This window comes from Corythoichthys intestinalis, chromosome 15 (genome assembly GCF_030265065.1).
Source record: "Corythoichthys intestinalis isolate RoL2023-P3 chromosome 15, ASM3026506v1, whole genome shotgun sequence".
Taxonomy (NCBI): domain Eukaryota; kingdom Metazoa; phylum Chordata; class Actinopteri; order Syngnathiformes; family Syngnathidae; genus Corythoichthys; species Corythoichthys intestinalis.
The window spans coordinates 40,209,821-40,230,767 of NC_080409.1; the positions used below are offsets into that span (position 1 = coordinate 40,209,821).

At 37.6% G+C, this 20,947-nt stretch overlaps 1 protein-coding gene across 1 annotated transcript in view; it reads right to left on the reverse strand.

Moving 5' to 3' along the window:
• The window catches only part of LOC130930969 (tyrosine-protein kinase fyna), a 58,252-nt gene that overhangs the window by 8,508 nt on the left and 28,797 nt on the right, over positions 1–20,947 (reverse strand). The window contains exons 3-11 of the mRNA XM_057859349.1: positions 19,889–19,985; positions 17,609–17,707; positions 17,346–17,449; positions 14,371–14,520; positions 14,115–14,279; positions 11,243–11,422; positions 8,068–8,144; positions 7,567–7,720; positions 5,114–5,245 (exon numbers count right to left, since the gene is read on the reverse strand). Of these exons, the coding sequence (XP_057715332.1) occupies positions 5,114–5,245; positions 7,567–7,720; positions 8,068–8,144; positions 11,243–11,422; positions 14,115–14,279; positions 14,371–14,520; positions 17,346–17,449; positions 17,609–17,707; positions 19,889–19,985 (1,158 nt within the window). The remainder of the gene's footprint in view (positions 1–5,113; positions 5,246–7,566; positions 7,721–8,067; positions 8,145–11,242; positions 11,423–14,114; positions 14,280–14,370; positions 14,521–17,345; positions 17,450–17,608; positions 17,708–19,888; positions 19,986–20,947) is intronic.

Here is a 20,947-nt window from a genome sequence, read left to right on the forward strand (position 1 = left end):
GCAAAAACACCCCCCTTAAAACTTAAATTCTCTTGTTTTCAGTGTAAATCTATTAGAAATAAGTGGAAATAATCTGCATGTGCTTCAGGTAAGTTTTACTCACTTAGATCTCTTGAAACAAGAAAAATAGCTAGCTGAAAATAAGCTTAATAGACTTATTTTAAGCAATAAATTAGTATATGGCGGAAAACACAGACAAGGCTGATAAAGCAGTTTCTGCTCTTGCACCCCTCTTTAAAATAAACTGCTGTATTTTAAGCCTAAACAACTGTTGTGTTTGATAGAACAATATGGCTATATGCTGCCATAGCAGATTCATGGCGCAATAAGCTCCCGAACTATTTTTAATTTGTCCGTTTTACCCTGAAAACCCCCGTTTACAGACGTCGTGCAACCGCTTTTGTTTCAACCCAGCCATAAAAAGGTCAGTAACTAAATTTATTATTTGAAATGTCTGTCATTTTTAGCTTAGAATCATTTATTGACGTCTAATATTTAGTAAAAAAAAAAAAAAAAAAAAAAAAAAAAAAAAAAAAAAAAACGACTTTAAATAAATTATTCAATCGCATATTTTACACTTTTAAACAAATGACGTAACAATGAAAAAAATGGTGTCTGTAAATAAGTCACTGATATCTACCTCATAACTATCGCTTAATTGCATTTTTTTTTGTTCCAATCGCATTTTCACCAATATTTTAGATGATAAATAATTGATCCAAACAAAGAAAAAACGAAAAGAAAAAAAAAAGTTTAAAAGGGTAAATATATGAAAAAGAAAATCTCGACCACTCCTTGATGTCTGCGATTTCTCATCGCGACCCTATATATTACCATGTTTCACCGATAAAATCCCCCAAAAATCCATCTCTGGCCATTCACAGCTTTGTCTTGACACTCGGTGATACATGCTACATGGAGTTTTTGGATAGAAAAGAGGTAAGTACGCGGTAATATCTCGTTAAAATCGTGGCGTCTTAATTCTGCTCTCTCATGCTCTCACCTCCAGTTAGGATATTGATGTTTAAAAAAATATATATACATATTTTTTTTTTAAATCCCTCCTGTTCAAAAATTTTTATATCCCTGAAAATTGAGATTTTAAGCTTTCCAATGATGTATTTGCATGCACATGCATATAGGACAATTTTGAAATCTGGCCAAATTGGGGGTCTCAGAGCAGAACTTCAAGTCACCTGAGTGTTTTCCGCCATATTTAATCTTTTAAAGGGATCCACAGATACAAAGACTTGTAGTTCGGAAAAGATAAACGTTATTATGAGTTAAAATAATTTGATGACGAAACCCCTCTTGATATTTTTGTTTTTATACAATTTGTAATATTAGTTTAACTATTAGGTCGTCATTGTTGTTGACGTCGCAGGGCAGTGACGTGACATGGTTACACTGCCGGGCTTCCAGAGTATGATTCTAGCAACATAAACATGTCATCTGTTCTACCCATTCAATTTGAACCCGTGAGGAACATTAATGAGCATGACAGCATTGTCGATATTTCACAAAACGAGCAGAAAAAGCAAAATGAACAGGATAGACAGGACGAGACATGACGAGAGTAGGAAAAAAATAAACCGGTGTTTTGCCAAAATGTGCTACACCGTCAACACGTCTACAAGAGGCGAATTTGACACCCAAAGTACTACCGTGTGCTTTCAGCTCGTTTTGTTGAAATGCATACAGACAGAACATACTAAGGATGCCTTAAAAAAAAATACTTAAACGTAGTAATATCAAATAAGGGTGGTTAAATATGCTACATGACTAATGTGGTCAACAGATCAACAATTTGCTTTAAAGCTACCACAAGAAAACACAATGCTTAAAAGTATGAGAGGGAAACACATGCAAAAAGTATTTTGAGGCAATGAAAAGGTAATAAAAGACTCAATAAAACACGAATAGTAAGTTCTCGCCGCGCTTAACCGATGAGCGCATGTGTTGGACGTCTCGCCACGTAGAAGGAATTGCAATAACCCGTTAGTATTCGTCGAGTGACAGTGACAATCTACGCCATTACCCCGAGCGTCCATAAAACACGGCGCCCTCCGTAGGTCAAAATTAAATTAATGGCAATATTTTATGTGCTTCTAATAACATATTTTAGTAAAAGAGAACAATCGTGGCTTATTAGAGCCTATAAGTCTTTAAGTCCCAGGTTCCGTTTAAAAAAAAAAAAAAAAAAAGCTTGTTTGTCAGAAATGTTCTTAGTTCAAGAATAGATATTGTTCGAAACATTATTTGAAAGCAAATTCTTCTTCATTTAGGTGAAAAATTACCAAATTTTAGATGTATGGGCTGATTATGAACAAATAGTAATATTAATATACGTAAGTGGAATAATCTGACACATTAATCGGTTAATTAGTCTAACCCTCAAAACAAGATGGAAAAAAAATATTTGACGAGATTTAAGAAAAAAATAATCTGATGAAGACATTCTAAATTTGCAGAGTAGGAGGACTACAGAAGAACTACACCACAAAAACACACCTCCTTAACCCTTTCAGACCTGAGCATGTTGCTGAAGGACATGACGCGTTCGCGTCTCTAAATCAATAAATGCACTGAATTTAGTTGCTATTGGCACTTCTGGGAGATGATTGGACGAAACTTTACCCATCGAGATCAAAACATGAGGTTTATTAAGCCCTCTTTGCTATTTTCGACTCTTTGGAAATGGCAGAGACAAAGCGCAACTTAAAGGCCAATGTAGGCGCTCATTTCTCATTAAAAACAATCTAACATTAACATTAAAAACAACAAATAAAAGCATAAAATATCCCCGACCCAAAAATTGCACTTCGTTCTCATATTTTAGTAGAATAAAAACAAGCGAAGATTTTTTTTTTTTTGCCCAGCAGAAAAAAATGTGGGTCTGAAGGGGTTTAAAAACTAGTTAAATTGCCTTGTTTTTAGTGTAACTCTACTAGAAATAAGTGAAATCATCTGCCAGTGCTTCAAGTAAATTTTACCTGGATATGTTGAAATAAGAAAAATAGCTAGCTGAAAATAAGATTAACAGACTTATTTTAAGCAATAAATTAGTATGTTTAATCTTAAAAAAAAGTTTGTTTGTCAGAAATGTTCTTAATCCAAGAAGATATTGTTCAAAACATCATTTGAAGGCACATCTTTCTTAAATGGAACCTTGGACTTAAAGACTTGTACGCTCTAATAAGCCACAATTGTTCTCTTTTACTAAAATACGTTATTAGAAACACATATAATATTGCCATCGATTTAAAAATCTATAATATTTAGCACGTTTTGACCTATGGAGGGCGCCATGTTTTTATCCCTGCAATGGACACTCGGGGTGATGATGTGTGATGTCACTTTCACAAAATACTACCGGGTTACTGTAATTCCTTCTATGCGCCGAGACGTCTAACACATGCGCTCATCGTTTAAAAGCGGCGAGTACTTACTATTTGTGTTTTTATTGAGTCTTTTATTACCTTTTCGTTGCCTCAAAATCCTTTTTGCATGTGCTTCCCTCTCATACTTTTAAGCATTGTGTTATCTTGTGGAAGCAGATTGTTGATCTATTGACCACATTAGTCATGTAGTGTATTTAAACCACCCTTATTTGTTATTACTACGTTTAAGCATTTTCTTAAGGAATCTTTAGTTTGTTCAGTCTGTATGCATCTAAACAAAACAAGCTGAAAGTGCACGGTACTACCGTATTGGTCCGAATATAAGACTGTTTTTTGCATTGAAATAAGACTGAAATAGTGCGGCTCATCTTATATTCGCGGTCTAGACATCATACCCATTCACGACGCTAGATGGCGCAAGATATCATTGAAGCGAATGTTGAACTTAACGAATAATGTTCTGTCATGACAGATCTCAGCTACTCTCAAGTTTAACCAGTTTACATTATTTTATTGCAATGTTTTTCCTTATTCAGATTTGTTTCAAGACTACAGTTACAGTTAGACTCCACTTTGATGGTTATTGCAGTTATTGCAATTTTGTTGTTTTATTACAATAGATAGGTTTATTTACATTTCAAAAACCAGAAGTCATTCATTTACATATGTGATTGCACTTGAGTTTACATATTTAAAGGTTCAGATACGGAGATTTGAATGAGGCAAAATAACATGCCTTTTCTCTCAAATATATTTTTATAATCTTTTTTTTTTTTTTTTAAATTTTTAAAAAAAAAAATTAATTTGGTGTTCAAAAAGTCTTTTTTCAAAATTGAGTCTTGAAAAAGAGGGGGTCGTCTTATAATCAGGGCCGTCTTATATTTGGGCCAATACAGTACTTTGGGTGTCAAATTCGCCTGTTGTAAACGTTTCGCCGGTGTAGCACATTTTGGTAGAACAACGGTTTTGTCCTACTCTCATCTCGTCTCAACCCATTTTTCCTGTTCATTTTGGTTTTGCTGCTCGTTTTGTGAAATATCGACAGTGCTGTCATGCTCATTTATGTTCTTCTCTGGTTCCAATTGAAATTCTTGAACGGATGACATGTTTATGTTGCTAGAGTCATAGTCTGGAAGCACGGCAGCGTAACCATGTAACGTTACCGCCCTGTGACGTCCACAACAATGGCCACCAACTAGTTAAACTAATTTTACCAATTGAATAAAAACGAAAACATCAAAAGGGGTTTTAATATCAAATTATTTAAACTCATAATAACCATTATCTTTTAAGAACTATAAGTCTTTCTATCTGTGCATCCCTTTAAATTAGGTGAAAAGATATTGTTCAAAACATTATTTGAAAGCAAATCTTTCTTAAATTAGGTGAAAAATTACAAACAAATGGAATAATCTGACACATTAATCTGTAAACTAGTCTTTAACACTCAAAAAAAGATGGAAAAAAATATTTGACCAGATTTTAGAAAAATAATCTTATTAAAATATTATACATTTGAAGTGTAGGAATGTGGATTAACTCTAAAATTTACCTGCATGACGAACATGTCTTTAATCATTCCTTCCCTTACATTATGCAATATGGTGCTCTGTTTTTAGCAACGCACGCTTCGTCAGACTTCAACGCTCACACGCGATGTATGAATATGATATGAGACCACACAAAAAGAATAAAAGTCACGCTTCACGTACCTGGGTAAGGCACCCGGCCCTTGGTTACAAGCTCCGTGAGCAGGATGCCGAAGGACCACACGTCGGATTTGATGGTGAACTTTCCGTAGAGCGCTGCCTCAGGTGCGGTCCACTTAATGGGAAACTTTGCACCTACAAAACAATAAAAAAAGCAAAAACTGTACGCAAATTTAAGTAATACAAATGTTTACTAGGAGTGTGACGATATCAGTGTAGTTAATCTTGCTTTAAAAAAGTAATTAATTACAGTTACAAATTATTTCTCCCAAAAAGTAATTGAGTTAGTAACTCGGTTACCTGAATGTAAGAGTAATTAGTTACTTGGCAAAGTAACTGGTGTTACTTTTCACAAAAAAACAAAACAAAAAAACCCCAACATAAGTCACACTACTGTATGTGAAGTTCAAAGAGTTTTTGTGACAATTGGCCCTAGTCCAATTTTTTATCCTAAACTTAACCAGACACGGGTATTGTGGATATTGCGATAACTAGATAGTAACCTTTGCTATGTTTGGAAGTCATTTAATGTTGTGAATCAACCGCTAAAGTTGTTGAAATTGCTCCCGTTATTATCCCCGTTATCCCGTTATCAGTTCCCTTCCGTCTACTTTCGACATGTGAAAGTTTTAAAACTGTTTCATCATTTAAAGATGGATTCAAGTCAAAATTTTGCCGCTTTAGGAGTATTTTAGATTAAAAAAAAAGTTACTTAGGTTCGCTAGGAAGGTTCTTTACAACAGAGCCTTCCTGAGAAGTCTACTGCTTTAAGACATTGGCTGTTTACTAACGCCGCCGAATCTGTATTTCGCATCTAATTCTATATACATGTGATATTTACCATAGCATCATGTGGGCGTAGTTTGGAGGCTATCTGCTGCAGTCAGGTATTAGTGGAGCCACCTAGCATCGCGTTTGCAACGGCGTCACAACTCCCTTCCCTCCGAGAGAGCTCTAGTCTCCATGAGTCTGTGTCTCTCAGACTTTTCTCACGTCATTCAACCAACGTAACGCATAGTAACGCACGCTTTTACATCCTCAGTAACGGTAACGGCGTTGCAAAGATGGGAAAAAAAAGTAACTGGTTAGATTACTCACCGCTGAAAAAAATAATGCCGTTAATAGCGCTGTAATACTCTAATGCCGTTATTAACAACACTGGACAATATACTGAAAAGGTGATACATCGCGATACTTTGTAGCTTAAAAAGTTATCGATAAGCTTGTTTAAAAAAAAAAAAAAAAAAAAAGGGACCAACAAGTTGCTACCAAAATCTTCCACCATAATAACGTCTCAGGTAACTCTAAGGCTGCCTTGACGGCAGCCATTTAGACTGGGAACGTTCGTTCATTCAAAACCAGAGCATTCACAGTCATTCTGTCAGATTTTCAGGACATTTATAGGTCATTTCCTGTTCATTTTAGGGCATTTCCAGATCATTTCCTGTTGAGTTTTAGTCACTGCCTATTCATTTGGGTGATTCCCAGGTCTGTAACACAAAATGAACAGGAAGTGACCCATAAAATACCCCAAAATCAACAGGAAGTAACTGAAAATCAACAGGTAAATGACCTTAAATGGCCCAAAATTACCTCATTGCCTGGCATTGGCTGCTACTGACGGCCATAGATGTTCAATCCGTTTGAAGAGGGAGGGTGGCAACGAATGAACGAATGTTCAAATGGATTGGACGTCTACTAGTGATAAACTCATTCCAATTCACAGCAGAAGCTTGTTTTTCTGTTTATTAGTTGTTTTTAGAATATCCTAGAATGATTTGCTGACCAATTTATCGATAATCGTTGTATCGCCATATCGTCAGATCATCGTTATCGTGAGCTTTGTATCGCAAACCGTATCGTATCGTGAGGTACCAAGAGGTTCCCACTCCTAATAGACATCCAATCCGTTTGAAGTGGGAGGGATGGCAGTGAATGAACTAATGTTCGTTGCCAGCCTCCCAGTTCATATGGATTGGATGTCTACTAATGATAAACCCATTTCAAACCACATCAGAAGGATGTAAATAGCTATTTTTTCTGTTCATGAGTTGTTTTGTTGAATATTCTAGATTGATTTCCTGACCCCTGTATCGCTAACTGTTGTATCGCCACATATCGTGAGATCATCGTTATCGTGAGCATTGTATAGCAAATCGTATTGTATCATGAGGTACCCAGAGGTTCCCACGCTATTGTACATTGTGCAAATAGATTGGACGTCAGAAGAGGATGGCAAAGAGTTCATTTATGAATTAACATTAACACCGTTAGAACAGTAGGAAGATCGATGATGTGGTTCCTTACTGTAAGGCTGCAACAACTACTCAATAAATTGGTTGCCAAGTATAGAGATCTTTAAACATGAACACAACTACTCCTATGACAATTTTCAGGAGACGTTTAGACGCAGATTTGCAGTAAGGAATGAATCCATTTCCATCAGCATAATCTACCTTGCCTCGCTGTGTACTCGTTGTCCTCAATCAGCCTGGCCAGACCAAAGTCAGCAATCTTACAAACCAGACTGTCTCCGACCAGGATGTTGGCAGAGCGCAGGTCTCTGTGGATGTAGTTCATCCTCTCGATGTACGCCATGCCAGCTGCCACCTGGGAAGTTGACTCTTTTATTTTGTTTCATCGTATCAGGGAAAGGCTTTAAAAGGATTGAAGCTGAAAATCTTCATGAAGTCAAACACAGACTCAATTCTCTTTTTTGTTGTTGTTGTTAGAATTGGGCTTTTAAAATCAGTCCATAAATTGCCAACAGTTGTTATCCATAATGTTGTCTATAGTATATTACTCGATTCGGACTCAATCAGGTTTATGGCCCCGCTTTCTTTCAGTTTTTGCTTTGCTAAGCCTTTAAAAATGTGATAGAAGTATATCGGTATATCCTGTTTCGTCTCACAATTTGAAGCACTGCAAAGAAGAAAGCTGTAATTACGATGTCATACCTGAGCAGCCATGTCTACCAGATTTGGAAGTTTCAGGCCTCGTCCTTCTCCATCTTTAAGGAAGTCAAGCAAACTCCCTACAATGCAAAAACATAATATTATTTATCTGTTCTGTCCCATGAATCTTTACATGTCGGTATACTACAGTCCGTGACAAAGGTCTTGTTGCTTATCCATTTTGTATAAACATTTGCTAATAACCTGACTTTTAACTATTCAATTGGTTTCAGAAATGGCTCATATGAAAGCTAAGACCATCCCAAATGATGTTGAATGTACAAAAATATATTTGTTTCACTAAAAAAGATTTTACATTTAATGAAGACATAAAGGTCAAATTTTGGCAAGACAAAAGTTTTGTCGCCTACAGAAAGTAGTGTGAAAATTGAACAAAAATGTACTTCAAATACAAAAATATGTTACATAACATGAACGAATTAAGTAGTGGTGCACATGGCAAAATGGATTTTGCCATGTGGCATTGTTTTTGCCATGTGGCACTGTTTTTTGCCATGTGGCAAAATTGATTTTGCCATATGGCATTTTTTTTGCCATGTGGGATTTTTTTTTTTGCCATGTGGCAAAATGGATTTTGCCATGTTGCATGTTTTTCCATGCGGTAAAATTGATTTTGCCATGTTGCTTTTTTTTTTTTTTTTTTTTTTTTTTGCATGCGTGCATAGCCATCAATGGCATAACCTGACTTGGGTGTCAGTTGAATGTCAATGCGCTGTAATGTAACGTGTATGGTAAAAAATCACAGCCACACATGTTTTTATGCCATTTAAAATGAATTGAAAATTTGGACGTGCATATCTGTCGATGGCATGGACGTAAATGGCCTGCAAAACTGCCATATACCCCCAAAAATGGCACATACTCCCCCAAAAAATGCCACAAACCAAAATCCATTTTACCACATACAAAAAAAATTGCCACATGTCAAAATCCATTTTGCCACATGGAAAATACCACTTCTGGTTCTCGCAGTCTCTCCTTTTTGCAGTGAGGCAAATAAGTGTTTGCAAGGCTAGCAAGGAGTGAGGAAACACCCCGATAGACAGGCACACACACATAACAATATTGAACAGCCAGAGTAGTGAAATGTGGAAAGGGTTTAATTGAATGCAACTCGTCTCTGTATCTATTCTGTTGAACTTCTCTCCTCACCGCTTTGTCCTCCTTGCTTAAACGTACTTGCTCCATTCACTAAGTTGGTTTGAGTTTTGATGAGCTAAACTGTATCCCATAGGAGTTAAAATGTACTTGAGTGATCTGTACATTTCCATGGCTTCTCTGCCTCACACACACTCCCTCCCTCGACTTGTAAACAGCCGCTGTTCATTAACAATTTCTTTTGACTAAGCCGTATAATATAGAAGAAATTAAAATTCACATGAAGGTTCGGTGCAAGTTTTGGCGGTCTTTCACTCAACCAGTTGCTCCAAAAGAACTGAATAAAGCAGTCTTTTGGCTGGTTCTTAACTTTTTGTACAGTTCAAATGACAGTAAGGGTGTAACGGTACATGTATTTGTATTGAACCGTTTCGGTACGTGGTGCTCGGTTCGGAACGGAGGCGTACCGAACGAGTTTCTGACGTAATGTAACCCTTACTTTTCGAGGCTGTGAGTCGATCGGGTTACAGTTTCTTTGTGTAGATTATACTGTATTTACTCCGTCTTCTCTACTATAATGAGGACTAACACGGTAGGACAGTATAACCCACAAACGTCAACGGCGTGACAACGTGGGTGCCGCGAGAACGCAATGAAACGCGTGCGTTAAAGTCAATCAGCCAATGCACAACAGTCGCAGTGCGGCCGCGTGTTAGACGCATCCCAGAAGCGGCTCAACACGACGCACACGAAAAGAACGGCAGAGTTTATTATTTGACGCGAGACGCGAACCTCCTGCATCAATACGACTACCGGTAGCTAGGAACGGGCAGACCGGAAGTCACTCGTGTAAAAATACGGTGGATCCGGTCGATTTTCAAACTAATATGCAATCGTACCCCACTTTTTGAGTCCATCAGATCTCTTGAGTGGTAGATCGGGGCACAGTTGAATTGTCTTTGTTGATTTACTGCTGTCTTCTCTGCTATAATAATAACCAACACGGCCGCGTGTTCAATACAAAACTCTCCTACCACAACAAAACAAGTAGGAGCTAATATTTACATTGGAACTAAAGTTATACAACATAAAATATACAATATAAATGAATACTACATCACATTTGTAAAATATAAACACATAATAAAATAAATAATAGCCCATTTAAATAAAATAAATTGAAATGAGATAAATAATGAGAATAGTACACAGATCCTGCTTACACAATTAAATTTATTAATTTCTGTGTGGCGCTTTAACTTGAGAAAATCCACCAATAAAGCTTTTGAAAACCGTTCATAAGAAAAAAAAAATCATTCATTGAGGCATTTCATTTGTAAAATACATGTTAAAATCTTTGTCATTGGGATTGCTTTTCTCTTTAGCACAGTACTTCTTTTTTCTTCTTTCTTTCAGAAAGAAAGCTAACCAATACGCGGGGTCTGAAAGGCAAATTGCTGTTGGATTATCTTTAAATACCCGCTACTTTTTGAGCAAAATTCTAGCTTTGTATAGGCTAATGTTCCTATTGTTGAAAGCACAAAGGTGTGTAATAAACAACTAGCACATTTATATTTTGCATTGTTTTCTTACTGTACCGAAAATGAACCGAACCGTGACCTCAAAACTGAGGTACGTACCGAACCGAGATTTTTGTGTACCGTTACACCCCTAAATGACAGCCATTCAATTTTCTTGCATGACCAATTTCAATAAAAAAATGTCTGTATACTTATTTTTCTGTGCTTTTATCAGCACGTGAGCAGCACTGAGCTCAATGAAAGCTGCCATAAAATTGAGTTGGACTTGCGTGCGTTTTAACAAAAACTACAAAAGAGAAAGAAAAAAAGTCAAGTGACATGAGATCAATGCCAGGATTCCTGCCACTTAAGTTACGTATAGCCTTTATGGAAGCTCGGGAAGCCCACCATTCATTCTCGGCGCCGTTCTATATGCGGAGGATGCCTACTGTGTGCTTCATATGCTCCCATGAAATATGTATGTCGCTGACAAGTGGGGACGAGCTCAAGTATATAATATTGATGTCATCCAGCTGTACCTTTATTCATGTACTCGGTGACGATGTAGATGGGCTCCTCGGAAACCACGGCGTACAGCTGGACCAGCTTGTCATGCCGCAGCTTCTTCATGATCTGAGCCTCCTCTAGGAAGGACTCAGGCGACATGGTTCCCGGCTTAAGGGTCTTCACCGCCACCTTGGTGGTGCCGTTCCATGTGCCTGGAAAATCCCAGTAATTTCAGATTGTTTGTTGACTAAATAAACGCTTTATTAGGTACATCAGCAAATCTTTTCGGTGATAAGAATCTTTTACTTTGTGGACATTTGGTTCTGTCCTAGCAATGTAACGCATGTAACGAGCTTGCATTATTACTTTTTTTTCAGAAAAGTAATGCCTTACAATAGAGGAAAAAAAAGTTAATATTATTACAGTAAAGTTCCAAATCAAACTGTCTTTTTACCCTTGTATTCTGTTCGGATCATGATTGACCGGTTTTCAAGTTTGAGCACGCAAAAATCAATGGTACTTTTTACATTTTCACACAAAAACAATATACAGGGTGTTCCAAAATGTTTGACCCCATTTTGTGGGCCAATAATTTTGACAATTTTCGTTGGAATGACCTCACATTTTCACAGCTTGTGTAGAAACATTTCAAGTTTTTGTGTGTAACATTTGGGATTTCTATCTTTTCAGGTTAAGAAATGCTGTTCACTTAAAAAAAAAAAAAAAAAAAAAAAAAAAAAAATTTTGCATTTGCATTTTGCATGTTAGAGTACGCTCGGACTCAGTCACCTAAGACTGTGCAGCGTGCCTTCTTCACAAATTTTGCAAAGAAGGCACCAACTACAAAACAAATTAGGACTTGGCACTAAGCCAGAACGATATATCGTTTAAACATCGTTATCGCGATGTGCGCAATAGTTTTATATTTTTTTAATCCACATACGCCTTGCTTTCTGCTCTGCGCACAGCCTCACACCCTCCCTCTCCCCGCCCCTTGTTCCTCTCAGTCACTGCGGCACTTGCTTATTAAAGTTAACGATGGCTTTGATCTGGCCAAAGAAGCCGGGCAGCAATCTGTCAATCATCGTTTAACTTGTTAAACAGTTTCTGCAAGGAAGCCGCGCTGGAATGAATGTGTGTGTGGAGATGTTGGAGACATATAAATGCCAGAAGTGATCATGAGGAGTTTGAAATTTCTCCATGTCACTCTAACTGTCACAGCTAAGATAGATAAACAGAAGCATTTAATAAAACCAAGCATTTATCTACTACAGTACTTTATTCTTGTTCAAAAATGATTTGGTTGGACAGTTATGTTTAAAACTGATCATAATTATGACATTTGACGTGCTTGAAAGCCATTTATTTATATACATTTTTAAAATCACTTTGAGGGGAAAAAGTGGAAAACATGTCTTATATGTATGTTTTTCCAATGCTAAATCTGAATAAATACATTGAGCACAAAAAAAAAAAAAAAAAAAAAAAAAGAATTGGGGGGAAAAGTGAAAAAAATAAAAAAATGTCATATATGTATCTTTTCCCAATGCTAAATCTGAATACATTGAGCACAAACCCCCCCCCCCCCCCCAACACACAAAATAAATAAATAAATAAAACATTTTTTTAAAAATTGGGCACTACTTCACGGTTTTTCACTTATCGCAGCGGGTTCTGCTACCCATTAACCGCGAAAAACGAGGGATCACTGTACTCTGTGGTGATGGTGAGTCTTCCAAAGTCTTTCCAAACAGCTATTCAAGTCATCTAGTCAAAAAATGTCTTGAAATTTCAGCAAGTTTGGCACAAGCTCGAATACTGACTCAACATGTGCAGAGTCACAGGCGGCGCTCGTATTGAACTAGAAGTGGGAACCTCTTGGTACCTCACGATACGATTTGCGATACAAAGCTCACGATAATGATGATCTGATGATATAGCGATACAACCATTATCGATACGTTGGGAAGGAAATCATTCTAGGATATTCTACGAAAAACTAATAAACATAAAAACAAGCTTCTGCTGTGAATTGGAATGAGTTTATCACTAGTAGACGTCCAATCCGTTTGAAGTGGGAGGGATGGCAGCGAATGAACGAATGTTGAACGTCAATGGCCGTCAGTGGCAGCCAATGCCAGGCAATGAGTAATTTTGGGCCATTTAAGATCATTTACCAGTTGATTTTCAGTTACATTCTGTTGATTTTGGGGTATTTAATGGGTCACTTGCTGTTTATTTTGGATTACAGAAGAGGAAGTGACCTGGGAATCACCCAAATAAATAGGCAGTGACTCAAACTCAACAGGAAATGACCTGCAAATGCCCTAAAATGAAGAGCAAGTGACCTGTAAATGCCCTGAAAATTGGACCAAATGACCATGAATGTTTTGGTTTTGAATAAACGAACGTTCCCAGTCTAAATGGATTGGGCGTCGAGCACCATCAATGGCGGCCTGTTTTTTAATTGACACCTTTTTAAAACGACATCTCAATTCTTGAAAGGAGCATATCGATAACCTTTTGGGATACAAAGTATCACGATATATCACCATTTTGACATTTTGTCACACCCCTATATTGAACATTTATGAAAATCTGTCATAGAACCAACAAACATTTGTACTTTTCTTTGTAAATTAAACCAATAAAACTTATGACCTTCAACATAAAGCGTATTTAGTTTCATTCAGATCCATCAAGTAGTTTCCGAGACATGGGCATTTAGAATGGGGTCGACCATTTTGGAACACCCTGTACTTCAAAAGGTTTAATATTTTCCGGCTGAATTAAATCACAGATCAGATTTGTGAGCAGATTTCTAACAAAACATTAGGGTTAAATACAACAGCAGTGACAAAAAACAAAACAAAAAAACTGTCATTTATATTCAAAGACACTTACCCATCCAGACTTCCCCAAACTGTCCATTGCCGAGACGCTTGATGAGTTGCAGCGACTCCCGCGGGATTTCCCACACGTCTTTGGTTTTGACGGACAGGTCTGTCAGACGGGGCATGCCCTTGTGACAGGGCACAATCAGTCGGCAGCACAACCCCGCTGCCCTCGCTGCAGGAGACACGAAAGAGTCGCGTGTATGCAAAGATCTACCATATAATTTTGGTGTCAGTGCAGATTTGGACTCTTGGCAGAAGCTCACCGGAATAATGGTGCACCAGCTGCTGAAGCGTCTCAAACTGGGCTCGGGTGGTGATGTAGTAACCGCCGCTGTCCAGTTTGCGAATCTTGTAATGTTTGACGTGGTCTCCCTTGATATCATCCCAATCCTGGATGGAGAGGGAGTAAGCCCCTGGGAAACGGGATCACACATAAAGATGGAAAAAATAAGTATACATGTAATGTAAGGCTGCAACAACTAATCAATTAAATTGATTAGTAAATTAGTTGACAACTAATTTGATAATCGATTTTTGCCGACAGCTATTAGCAGTCCCATTTGGGTCCTCGTTTGTGTGTAATGTGAGGCTGCTCGTGCAGCAGTGATTAGAGCAAGAAGAGTTCACTGCTACACTCAGGTTGGATTGCTGAATCCATATTACGAAGTGTCGAGAGTTAGATTGTCTTTTGTATTGTTAGATCCAGTGTGCCTCTGTCAGAAGTGGTTAAATGAAGCCAATTGTATTGTTTATTCTTTGTCGATAAGACATTATTAATTGCACTGTTGGCCAAAAGTATTGGCACCCCTGCAATTCTGTCAGATAATGCTCAATTTCTCCCAGAAAATTATTGCAATGACAAATGCTTCGGGAGTAATATCTTCATTTATTTTGCTTGCAATGAAAACCCACAACAGAGAATGACATTTTTTTTAATCATTATAAATTTACATAAAAATCCATAAATGAGCCAGACAAAAGTATTGGCACCCTCAGCCGAATACTTGGTAGCACAACCTTCAGACAAAATAACTGCAAATAACTGCTTCCGGTATCCATCAGTTAGTTTCTCCTGCAATTTTAATCCATTCTTCTTTGGCCAACTACTCCAGGTTTCTGAGATTTGAAGGGTGCGTTCTCCAAAATGCCATTTTCAGATCTCTTCACAGGTGTTCTATGGGATTCAGGTCTGGACTCATTGCTGGCCACTTTAGAAGTCTCCAGTGCTTTCTCTCAAACCATTTTCTAGTGCTTTTTGAAGTGTGTTTTGGGTCATTGTCCTGCTGGAAGACCCATGACCTCTGACGGAGACCCAGATTTCTCACAATGGGCCCTACATTATGCTGCAAAATTTGTTGGTAGTCTTCAGACTTCATAATGCCATGCACACGGTCAAGCAGTCCAGTGCCAAAAGCAACAAAGCAACACCAAAACATCAGGGAACCTCACCCATGTTTGACTGTTGGGACCGTGTTCTTTTCTTTGAAGGCCTCGTTTTTTTCCTGTAAACTCTATGTTGATGCCATTTCCCAAAAACCTCTATTTTTGTCTCATCTGACCAGAGAACATTCTTCCAAAACGTTTTGAGCTTTCTCAGGTAAGTTTTGGCAAACTCCAGCCTGGATTTTTTTATGTCTCTGGGTCAGGAATGGAGTTGTCCTGGGTATCCTACCATAGAGTCTCTTTTCATTCATACTCAGACGGATAGTACGGGTTGACACTGTTGTACTCTCGGACTGCAGGACAGCTTGAACTTGTTTGGATGTTAGTCGAGGTTCTTTATCCTCCATTCGCACAATCTTTCGTTGAAATCTCTCGTCAATTTTTTCTTTTCCGTCCATATCTAGGGAGGTTAGCCACAGTGCAATGGTCTTTACACTTATTGATGACACTGCGCACGGTAGACACAGGACCATTCAGGTCTTTGGAGATGGACTTGTAGCCTTGACATTGCCCATTGCTTCTCACAATTTTGCTTCTCAAGTCCTCGGACAGTTATTTGGTCTTCTTGCTTTTCTCCATGCTCAATGTGGTACACACAACAACACAGGACACAGGTGGAGTTAACTTCAATCCATTTTACAGTAAATGGCTGCAAGTGTGATTTAGTTATTGCCACCTCCTGTTATTTGCCACAGGTAAGTAACAGGTGCTGTTAATTCCACAAATTAGAGGAGCACCATGATTTTTCAAATGGTGCCAATATTTTGGTCTGACCATTTTTGGAGTTTTGTATAAAATGATAATGATTTAATTTTTTTTCCCCATTCCTCTTTTGTGTTTTTTCATTGAAAGCAAAATAAATGAAGACATTTCTACCAAGGCATTTGTAATTGCAATCATTTTCTGGGAGAAATTGAGCATTATCTGACAGAATTGCAGGGGTGCCAATAATTTTGGCCAGCACTGTATCACTGAGTGCTAAACTAGTTAGGGATTATACTAATTAGCGACTTAAGTATCTGTTTGTATTGTGTTTTGGAGAAGCAAATTACCACTCGAGTTATTGTTCGATAGTAAAATTGTCTCTTTTTATAAAGAAACCACATGCATAAATCTATTCATATAACAGCATAGTCTCCTTTCAACGCAAACTCAAACTGTAAATTGGCATAGAAGAGAGTGTGCTTTTAAAGTGAATTTGTATTGTATTTATGAACAACTGTTTGATAAAAAAAAAAAAAAAAAAAAAAAACAAACAAACAAACAAAAAAACTGATTCATTAGTCTGCTTCCTCCTTATTCAATGTTGTTGTTTAGTTTGTTTAAAGAAAATAACTGAGTCATTGACACAATTGATATCAGTGCTTTGCCCACAAGTAAATAATGTCAATCAGCAGCCCTTTTTTTAATTTTTATTTGAATGAGCCGGACTTGTCTGAAATTATTTCATTAAAAACTAATTAATTTTATGTACTTCAAAGAGTACAGTTGTAGACTACAGCACAGTTAAGTCAGGAAACTGTAATAAAATATTATTTTCGAAGGAAATGTCATTCATTGTGTCTTCACTGTAACTTACAACACCTAATACAAATTGCGAAGGTAATTGAAAAGAGCAACTTTCATCTGATTAATAGTTTAATTAGTTGTGCGATTAATAGAGTATAAAAAAAACATTGTTAGTTGTAATCTTTAATGAACTCATTCATCGCCGTTGTTGGCGACAGTTGTCCAAAGACTTCAAACCATCTGAATTGGGATAGATGGCAGGCGCCTTAACAGGTGGCATGTGTACCTTTGGTTGTCTCGCTTTCCCGAATGAGGAACGTGCCTCTGGCGTTGCCGCTGGACAGCAGTTGTCGCTCCGCATCCTTCCGGCCAAGTTTACCAAAATACCAGCTGCAGAAATATAGTTACTGTCAAGCGTCATGCTTTTTAAACATTAATCTTTCATTTCTTATTGCAGATGTGTGCTGAAACCTGAAATATCAATGACAGGCCAGGCTCAGCGACTGTCATATATATCCATAAAAGAGGGGAGAAAATAGTTCTACTTACTCTTCAGCCTGGATGGAGTCCACAGGAGCGACATAATTACTGGGAATATAACCAGTTCCACCTGTGGTAAGGGAACGCGCCTCCCACCAGTCACCCTCTCTGCAGGGAATGACGACAGACAGGAAGTGAGGGGCGCACAGGAGGTGCCAGGTCTACTGACAATCAATACAAAACCCAAGACATTATTTAGAATGCCATATTAGGGCAGTGATGCTTCCTTCTGCACTGCAAAAACACACCTCCTTAAAACTAGTTGAATTCTCTTGTTTTCAATGTAAATCTACTAGAAATAGGCAAAATTATCTGCCAGTGCTTCTAGTAAATTTTATTCACTTAGATTTTATTGAAATAGGAAAAATAGTTAGCTGAAAATCAGCTTAAAGAAACATTTGGTGGTTTTTCCAGTTTTGGTCAATTGTAGCGACACCGGTGGACAAAAGCAGTACTGCTTTGCCTTAAGGAAGACTGCGTTTCCCATGAGGACCAGCGCACATCCGCAAAGTGTTGTAAAATCATCAATCAAAAATCCATCTCCCGGTCGCCTGCAGATGGATTAAACAACATTTCTGTTTCCAGCGACTGTGTAAAGGAGAATAGTAATAAGGTAATTAATTTAGTTGAGGCTGTACAATCGCATATGACAGTTAGCAACTGTGTGGCTAACCCCCCCACTCCACCCAAAGTTCGGTTGACAGGGGGCAGGGAGATTGGCGTCACGCCAACGAGTGAAAGCAGGGCTCCCCCCCCTCCTCAGACAAAACTTTTTGTCTCTTTTGTTGCTCTGCCATCTTTGCAGAATTGGCGCGAAAGCGTTCGCATCGACTTACGTCTTTATAATGAATGGGGAAGGGGGGAAGTGACGTATGCCGTAAAGCAGTCAGCACATTTATAGTTTTTTTTGTTTGGCAGGGTTCCTGCCACCCTCCTCAAAGTTTATTAGTGTCAGAATAGGAAAGAGTTGTTGTTCAACAAGTTGTCAGTCGACATATTATCACAAATGTTATGAAAATATTTTAGAAATGTTGAAAAATTACCGAGTGTTGCGTTAACAGACTTATTCCAAGCAATAAATTAGTATATTTAATCTTTAAAAAAAGGTTGTCAGAAATGTTCTCTATTTGAAAGCAAATTTGTCTTGATTTAGGTGAAAAATGACCAACTTTTAGATGTATGGACTTAATAAGAACAAATAGTAATATTTACCTAACCCTTTATTGCCAAATGTATCACATTTGATACACCTAAAATTTCATGATTTTGAGACTAATTCAGAATTTTGACATTTCTTTTTGGAAAAAAAAATGATGGATGCAAGTCAACACATGCATCTGCAGGTTCCATGAGAAAAAAAAATGGATTTAGCAAGGGTTATAGGTATTCGAGTGCTTATTACACATATTCATTTTGACTTTTCTTTTTACAAATTGGGAAAAAAAAGGTTTCATTAGGGCCTTATTTTTCAAATTTTGGGATTCTCTGATAATAGCTTCATGTTGCAGGTATTTAAGGGTTAAAGTACTGATGCATTAATCTGTTAACTAGTCTTTAACACTGAAAACATGACAGAGAAAATTATTTGACTAGATTTCAGAAAAACAATCTGATTGAGACATTATAAATTTGCAGTGTGACATTATCTCAAATTTTTAGTCCTCTATATAATATCTAATGTGTCATATTTATTACACATTTGGCATTCATTTGAAAATAAATGTTCTGTTCCTGCAGGCTCTTTCTTAGCCCTGAGTGGGAAGACAAGCAAATGACAATTCTTACACTTGCGCCTATGAACACTGCCTAGCAACAAGGAGAAACATGTGAAATGACCAAGAACAAAAATATGCTGAATTCACCTAAACTGCATTCATGTGTCTTCAACAAGTTAAAAAAAAAATAGTTTCAGAAAATTTGGAATGTTTACAAAGGTCGTTATCTATTTGGAATATATACATGTCATTGTTTCTGTTCCTGTAGGCACTCTGTCAAAGGTCACAGCACTTTTAAACCTATAGCCGCTTTTCTTGCAGATGCCATTTTTTTGTCTTTTTTCTGCTAAGTTTTCAAATGATTTCTAAGATACAATAAATGTCTGTAATGCTCCATGTTTAAAAAATGTTACTGGCTAAATTGTCCTCCAATTCTAGATGGACCCATGCAATGTGTAAGTTTTTGATGATCACAAAATTTTTCAAAATACATTTGCTAGTGGTCCTTTCCAGATTGATCATGCGATCGGTACTCCGCCCTCCATTGCTGTCATGCAGATGTTTTCAAGCTTACGTGCTGTTGAGGATCTGGAACCTCTCCCCTTTCCTGAAGCTGAGGTCATCGTCGGTCCGGGCTTCGTAGTCGTACAGAGCCACGAACAGCGTCACCCCTGTAAAAGCAGAACCAAGCCACATGATTAAGGACTGATTTGTAGATGAACTTACTCCATCTGGTGCATCAGGATCTGGACCTCCTTGAGGAGCTGGAGGGCAAAGGAGGGTGGTTTGAGTTCAGTCTGCTGCCACCTTCATAGGGTTCGTGCTAAGTCTGGCTTTAGCATGTTAGGCTTTTCTTGTGGTTTTCGTTATTGGGTCAATTCATATGTTAAACATATGTGGCCATTGTTATGAAATGTCCATGCCTCCCACACCATTTTTCTTTTCATCTCAGTTTCTGGTTGACTTTACAAACCAAATGTGACTTCTGATCTTTACTATTAATGTTTCCTTTCATCCCACCGCTACGTATGTATTGTTTTTTGTAATTGATTAAGTAGGTCTTTATGGAACTACTGAGAGAATGTCATCTGGTTGTAATTGCTATAAGTTGATGGGGAAAAAAAAAAAAAAAAAACGTATGGCGGAAAACACTCAGGTGACTTAATATTCCGCTCTGAGACCCCCAATTTGGCCAACTTTCAAATTTGTCACATATGCATGTGTGAAACATCATTGGAAAGTTTAAAATCTCAATTTTCAGGAGGAAGAAACATTTTGAACAGGAGGGCATTTTACAACAAAAAATAAAATAAAATAAACAGCAAAACCCTATCTGGAGGTGAGAGCACGCGAGAGCAGAATTAAAGACGCCACGACTTTAACGAGATATTATCGCGTACTTACCTTGTTTCGATCCAAAAACTCCATGTAGCCAGTATCAATGAGTGTGAAGAAACAGCTGTGAATGGCCACAAGTGGATTTGGGGGGATTTTATGGGTGAAACATGGGAATGTAACAAGGGTCGCGATGCAGAAATCGCAGACATCAAGGAGTGGTCGAGATTTTCTTTTTCATATATTTACTAGGGCTGTCAAACGAATAAAATTTTTAATCGAGTTAATTACAGCTTAA